Raw genomic sequence first — 7,482 nt, forward strand, 5'->3', positions numbered from 1 at the left:
ATAGAGATCCCGCGGCACCGCCCCCTCCACGACCCGAGCGCCCGCTCGCGCGCCTCCCACAATGCACCGCACAATGGCCCGACCGCCGCCACTACCGGGGCCTGAGCGGGCCTGGCGGAGCCCGAGCGCGGCCCGGCCCGCAGCGCGGGGCCCCGAGCGCGGTGAGTGCCAACGAGGGCCCCAGGGGACGGCGGGGAGCGGGGCGGGAGGCCGTCTTGCTACGTCCGCTAGCGCCCTGTACCCGGAGCGGCGGCGCCCCTCATCTCGGGCCCCTCAGCGCGGTCGCCCACATCCCCGACCCGGGGCCGGGTCTGCGCCAACCCGGCCCAGATAGGCCCCGGGGTGACGAAAACTCTCCCTGGACCCATACCTGTGTCTGTGGGACCCAAGGAAGCCACTGGCCCCCTCCCTTCCGAGACCTAAGGACGCAGTTCTCAGGGTCTCCCTCTCCCGACCCCCAGGCTCCCTGGAGACCCAGATAACGCGCTGCTAACCTTACCCGGGACCCGGGTCTGGGGGACGCAGATAAGCTGCACCTGCTCCCTCCCTTCGACACGCCTACCCAGACCCACATAACCCCCTTTCCTGCTCCAGATAGCCCGCTCTGTACCCTGTTTCATTTTCCAGACTTACCTAACCCCTTTTGAGGCTTCCCTTAAATATCTGGGTTGGAGAACTCGGATAAGCCTCATCGCAGTTCCCTCCTCAGTGACCATACTCCCAAGCTTTCGACATCTTCCATCCCGTTACCCATTTTGAGACCCTCTTGAAATTCAGAGGATTCACTTCTGACTATCTCCAACCCACACAGCCCTCCAGCCCTTAGAATCCCCCATCTCATTCTTGTGGGTTTCCCTTAGAGACCCAGGAAACTTGCTCATGATTCCTTCCCATCCTCATTCTTCCTTCCCATCCCGGAGACTCCCTCCAGACTTCTCCGTGAATTTCCCTTGCTTCTTCAGCCCTCATCCACTCCCATCTCTCCCAGGTCCCGGGAAATTGAAACTTTCCGACACCACAGTGGGGTGGTCCAAAATCTGGCCTGGGACCCAGGCTGTGGCCCACCTTGGTGGGGAGAAAGGGCCCTGTTAGGTGCAGGATACGGGGACAGCTGTGCAGGGGAATCGGTGCTTTCACCTGCAAGCATAGCCTGTCTCCTGGCTTGTGTGTTTTTCCACCTGTCAGCCTGGGACTGTTGTTAGTCTGGCCTTGGGTTTCTAATCTTTCCCTCCTAAGGTGAGGGGCGGGGATGTCGAATCAGGTTTTCTCCCCATGAAAATGGGGTTGTGGTGAGTTGCAGCCATTTGTTCAAGGCCTCCCCAGGAGTGGGAGGCAGCAGGAATCCGAGGAAATAGTGAATCAAAGGGACTCCAAAGAGGGCCCATCTACACTGACAGAAGAATTAGCAGCCTGAGAGTAAATCCAACCCCTGTTAATCCTGTTTGATGTTTCTTGGAATGATGCAAGTCATTGAGACTCTCCAGCCTCCCTGTAATTTAATTCTCCCACCACTCTGGAGTGGGCGACGTGGGGGAGGGGGTGCAACAGCATTCCCATTTCCCCTTTTCTCACTGTTTTCCAGCCAACCAGTGTGTCTTTAGGATTTGTTTCTGATTCTCAGACCAGGATCTGGTTTTTTTTCTTTCTTTCCTCTAAGTCTATTTATAATTTCCCAGTTGCTATTTTGGGTTCTGCTTAAGGGAAGATTCTACCCCAAGGAACGTTCCGGGTCTATTTCCTCCGGCAGGTGTTGAATTGAGTTCTTCAGATCCCCAAGTAACTCTTGGGCAGGAGGATAAAAGCTATTTTAGGGTAGTCACTGAAGTGGAGCTGTTAATCCTCTGTGGGTCTCTTTAGTTAAGAACACTCAAAGATTAACCCTTTCCTTGTTGCAGGGGTGTTATCTCTCAACAGTTTTTTAGTGGGGAGTTAGGAGAATTTGAGTGTGGCAGCAGAAGGTGGGAACTTGAAACTCAATACAAAAACAAAGATGATAGTTCTCTTTTGTTGGGTGCTTCTAGCAGGCCAAGCCCTGTGCTGAGCCCTTTGCATACCTCACTAAAATAATCCTTACAGCAAGCCTGTGAGGTAAGTATTTTTAGCTTTACAGATGAGGAAACAGGCTAACAATGGAGAAAGAACGCAGTTTCTATAGAGATGATGTAACACCATAAAACTATAGTTTCATCAGAGGGCAGCAGGCATCATAGCACATAACAGGGGATGGACAGAGTGGGGAGAAATATGTCTCAGTTTCAGGTTCCAAAGAGGACTGTACAGAGTTTTTAGCAAGCATTCCTGTTTGGGATATGGAGCCCTAATAATAGAAAAGGGTATAGGAAGGTGGCTGTCAGCACAAGAGAGAACTCTGGCCCAGGAGATGGTGCCTGGAGGGCGGTAAAGTAAGAGGCTCTTTAAAGGGGAATGTGCCGAGGGTTAGTTTTGAGGGAAAGGGGGAAGACTGCATTCTGTGGGAGATGTTGGAAAAGGAAGGAAACTCACTCTGAGGCCTGAGAAGTAACATTAAAGAGGAAAAAAAGAAGTACTACTCAGTCCATCTGTGGACAAAGAGACAGACACAGCTTAGACCTCAGAGAAGGCACTGCATGTATTTGGCACACATTTTATGTCAGCCACTTTCAAGAGTATTATTTCACTTAATGTTCTATACGAATCTTACAGGTAAGGAAAATAAATCCCTATTTTAGAAAGTGAAGAAACTGAGGTTCAGAGAAATAAAGTAACCTGCCTGTGGTTTCCCAGTCAGTAAGTGGCAGCTTTTCTGATAGCAAGTCCAATGTTCCTTCCATGCCAACTCCCCTTTCAGATCAGGTACTAGAAAGAATCTTAGGCTGAAAATATACTGAGTGATACCAGTAACTGGGAAGGATTGTGTTTGTTTTATGGAAACAGGTTCTGTCAGCTTCTCTGTAGTCATTAAGGTTAAAATGTGAGACCAGAAGAGCAGCTTTGGAAGAGAAGTAGAATTCTTTCACAGTTTTGCTGAGGAAGGACAAGTCTGAAGGAACAGGCCTTCTGATTATGTGAGACAAACCCAGGAATCTTTCTGGATTAGAGGAGTTTGCAGTCAAAGGGTGGAGAGAGAGACAGAGAGACAGACAGACAAGATCCCCAAAAGAGTTCCTAGGTAACACTAGCAGCTTTGGTTATCCAAGAGGCTGCGGGTGACTGTAGGTAGGGACTTGCCTGTGCCTTTTGAAAAGTATAGGAGAGCAGGATTGGGGTGTTGGCTCTTTTCTTTGTGAAGACATAGCCCCATTAAAAGCAGATCAAGGCAAGCACATGGCTGCTACTTTCCTCCTTTGGTTCTATCAGTACAAGCTCCTTAGCCACCACCAGCCTCTTTCCTAGAAGCCCATTACTCACCCTTTCAGTAGTAGCCTACTAAACTACTGTGTCTTGTTTGTGCTTGTTCAGGAGAACAGATGAGGTAGACGTGTGGGAGGTGGGGACGTAATGTTCTCTTTCTGAGTTTGTGTGGAGTTTCCAGGGCTAGGCTCCTCTCTCACATCAGCCAAACTGATGTGACTTGTTTCCTTCTGGCTGCTATTCCCAACTTTCAGAGGCTGAGGTGCATGATTTCTAAATGAATGGGGAGCAGAATTTGACTTTGAAGGTAGGGTAATTCCTTCCAATCTAAACATGCACACTGAGCACACTCTCTACTCAATTCCAAGGTGCATAGTAATCGCTGGCATTATAAACAGGTAATTCCACCCTTGCAAAGGAGGAGGAGACTTAAACAATGAAAGCCCAAGGTCACAGGCCTTTGAGGTTTATAGTGAAGCAGGCACATATGCCATAATGAGTCGAAGGCTTAAGTGGGACTGGTTTTTAGTGCTACCTGCCTCTCCCCAGCATGTGATTTATGCAAAATGCAGCCACCTTTATACAGATCTTTCTAGACAAATCTCCACTCGTGATGGGGACATGTTTATCATATTACATCACAGTGTTTCTTCAACAAGAGGAATGGTTCCTGAACAGGACGTAGCTCATGTTAATGATGAGCAAAGCTCTCTGGGGCATGAACCCGCTGATCCCATCATCTTGTTCACGGCCAGTCTGTTGGATGAATGGTCGCTGTAAGCAGCAGGTGCTAATGAGCTGAGTAAGCATTCTGTGGCCCACAGCTAGTTTGTGCAGTTGGAGCCCTCCCCAGATTCTCATGGATAATCCCCAGACACCCCCTTTTCTCTCTTCACATGGAAAAGCCTCATGATCAAATTTTGGCCTGATCTTGTCAAAGGGAATCCCCCGTTATAGCAGGTTGCAATGTGGTTGGTAATCTGTGGTAAGCTTGGGAGTATGAATGTGGGTCTCTTGGCCCCTTTTGAGAGTCAGTGCGGTAACTCCCATCCTCTTCCTCTGGATTGGTATCCGGAAAGGAGCTGTGTCATCTTTGCACATCCCCCCTTCTATTCAACAAGAGAAAGAATCAGACTTCAAGATTTTGGCTCCCCAGTTGGGAATAGCTGCGAACCCAGTTTAGACCAAAACTACCTGTGCGTAGGTTAGTCCCTGAAAATCAACCTGCATTCAGTGACTAGTTTACCTATCTGAAAGAAAGTTGAGATTCCTTTTCTAGATATTAGGTATATAGAGATGAAAGAGATATGATTTGAGCCCTCGAAGAATCAGGCTGTTGGAGAGGCCTAAATTCTAATGCCAGAACGTTACCTGCTTCTAATGGAGATGTGCATATATACTCTGAGGGTCTGTAGGAGGGGCTCCTCAGCACCTGGGGGTGTTGGACAGGCTTTGCGAAAGAGGGATGATCTGGGCCCTGAGACACAGAGACCCAGAGAAGTGGTAGAGGTTAGGATGAGACCAGTCCTGGTTTAAGGAAAATACTAAGAATCTGCTGTTGCCTTCTCAGACAGACCCTCCTGATGTTGATGCACTGCTAAGAAACACAACTGGTACCAGGGCTGACCATCAGGGATGTAAATTTCCTAAGTAGAGGCTTCCCTTTCCTTCTCTCTTGCCTTTTGGGCATTTTATTGCTCCTTAGCACCTCCATGAGGAGGAGAATGTGGAAAGTAGTGGACGAGGAGGTGCCAGGGTAATGAGATGGAGGAACCACTATCTCTAGGTTTGATGGAAAGGATATAAAAGTGAGGTCCAGAAGAGAAAGTTTGAAGTTTTGGGGCTTTTGGTTCCTCAGTTTATCTTGTTTCTTATTAGCCTAGATGGTACTGGTAATAGTAGCTACTACTCAGCACTTAATGGATGCCCAGCCTTCTGCTGAATGCTTTATATTAATGAGCTCATTTAATCCTTAAAACATGTTTACAATTTAGGAGATTATTATGCCCACTTTATAAATGAGGAAACAGTTCAGGGAAGTAAGTAATTGGCTGAAAGTCACACAGCTTCTAAGTGGAAGGGCTGGGATTGGAATGGGATCTGTCTGCCTCCAGAGCCCATGTTCTCATGGTATTGGGCTCCCTAACACCAGGTGTTCTGATGTTTCAGGTGAAGAGATTGTTTTCTGAAAGCTGCGTTCGAGGCTGTGACAGAGCTGAAAGCCCGTGTGGAGCGGATGGGGAGGCTTTCTGAATAACATGGCCCTTTGCCATTAGCCTTGCCATGACCACATTTTTCACCAGCGTCCCCCCCTGGATTCAAGATGCAAAGCAGCAGGAGGAAGTGGGCTGGAAACTAGTTCCCAGGCCTCGGGGCCGGGAGGCGGAGAGTCAAGTGAAGTGCCAATGTGAAATTTCGGGGACACCTTTCTCAAATGGGGAGAAGCTGAGGCCTCACAGCCTCCCCCAACCAGAGCAGAGACCATATAGCTGCCCTCAGCTGCACTGTGGCAAGGCTTTTGCCTCCAAATACAAGCTGTATAGGTAGGTGACACTCTCATATCTCTTCCTGCCCCACGGTTCCCAGAGGACAAAAGCAGAGAGACCCTGCCTAGTGTGGGTTTTTAGTCTGTGGCAGAAGAGTGGAGGTTAATTTGTCCTACAAGTATACCCTGAATGCCAAACAGTTGAAGTCACTTACTAAAAAATGATTCAGACACTAGAATCTGATGTGTTGCCTCCCAAAGTCTTGGGATTACTGGCGTAAGCCACTGCAGCCGGCCTTCTTCTTAGACCTTCTTAGAGATGGTCTGGGTGCCAATGTCAGGCAGCCTTGAGCTTTTTTTTTTTTTTTTTTTTTTTTTTTAAAAGAGATGGGAGTCTTGCTGTGTCATCCAGGCTAGAGTGCAGTGGTACAATCAGCTCACTGCAGCCTCCAATTCCAGGGCGCAGGTGATCCTCTCACCTCATCGTTCCAGGTAACTATGATTACAGGCTTGAACCACTGCACCTGGCTATGTTTCTAATTTTTGGCAGAGATGGGAGTCTGGCTGTGTTGCCCATGCTGGTCTCAAACTCCTGGGCTCAAGTGATTCTCCCACCTTGACTTCCCAAAGCAGTGAGATTACAGGCATGAGCCACTGCACTTAGCCCTGAACATTTTTTTTTTTAATACTGCTTTCCTTACCTGTGTCAGGTGATGGTCTGAATTTTAGCTAGAAGTTAAGAATCAGTATTTGAACTGGAAAAGTAGACCTTCTGGTCTAGTCTGTAAATTTTAAAGTAGAGGCTCAGAGTAGGGACATAACTTACCCAAGGTCATACAGCTTCAGAGATCCTGCAGTGCCTCTTCTACTGAATCAGCCTGCCACTTACTCAGATTAACTATGCCTGTCTCCTTGTTGCCCACTGTGCCAGCTGCTTTTCTGAAACTTGTAAGCCCAAGAACCCTTACTTAAAGTGAAATTAAACATAAAAGCCTTGACATAAGGCAGATAGAGAAGAACAGCTTTGGTTGCTTTGGTGAGGATGGGGAGGCATGGCCAAAAGCAATTTTGGGCCAGGTGTGTTGGCTCACACTTGTAATCTCAGCACCTTGAGAGGCTCAGGAGGGTAGATCACTTGAGGCCAAGAGTTAGAGACCAGCCTGACCAACATGGCAAAACCCCATTTCTACTAAAAATAAAAATTAGCTGGGCGTGGTGGTGCATGCCTGTAGTCCCAGCTACTTGGGAGGCTGTGGCAGAAGAATCACTTGAACCCAGGAGAAGGAGGCCGCAGTGAACTGAGATTGTGCCACTGCACTCCAGCCTGGGTGGCAGAGTAAGACTGTGTCTCAAAACAAAAAAAAAAAACAAGGGTAGTTTTGATTTTATCCTTTCCATTAGAGGAACCATGAACTTGCCCTTTAGAAATGAGATAGATTGGCCGGGCGCGGTGGCTCAAGCCTGTAATCCCAGCACTTTGGGAGGCCGAGGCGGGTGGATCACAAGGTCAAAAGATAGAGACCATCCTGGTCAACATGGTGAAACCCCGTCTCTACTAAAAATACAAAACATTAGCTGGGCATGGTGGCGCCTGCCTGTAATCCCAGCTACTGAGGAGGTTGAGGCAGGAGAATTGCCTGAACCCAGGAGGCGGAGGTTGCGGTGAG

At 48.6% G+C, this 7,482-nt stretch overlaps 1 protein-coding gene across 3 annotated transcripts in view; it reads left to right on the forward strand.

The window, feature by feature from the left end:
* The first annotated feature begins 13 nt into the window (after positions 1-13).
* The window catches only part of PLAGL2 (PLAG1 like zinc finger 2), a 15,485-nt gene continuing 8,016 nt past the window's right edge, over positions 14-7,482 (forward strand). The window contains exons 1-2 of one of the 3 annotated variants that reach the window (XM_032295286.1): positions 14-161; positions 5,500-5,873. In XM_032295286.1, the coding sequence (XP_032151177.1) occupies positions 5,614-5,873 (260 nt within the window). In that variant the 5' untranslated portion in view covers positions 14-161; positions 5,500-5,613. Of the gene's footprint in view, positions 162-231; positions 5,874-7,482 lie in introns of those variants that run through there. The other 2 variants (XM_032295288.1, XM_032295287.1) reach the window with 2 other exon arrangements.

The sequence above is a fragment of the Sapajus apella genome, unplaced genomic scaffold, assembly GCF_009761245.1.
Source record: "Sapajus apella isolate SASKATOON/1434 unplaced genomic scaffold, GSC_monkey_1.0 scaffold33, whole genome shotgun sequence".
Lineage (NCBI taxonomy): Eukaryota > Metazoa > Chordata > Mammalia > Primates > Cebidae > Sapajus > Sapajus apella.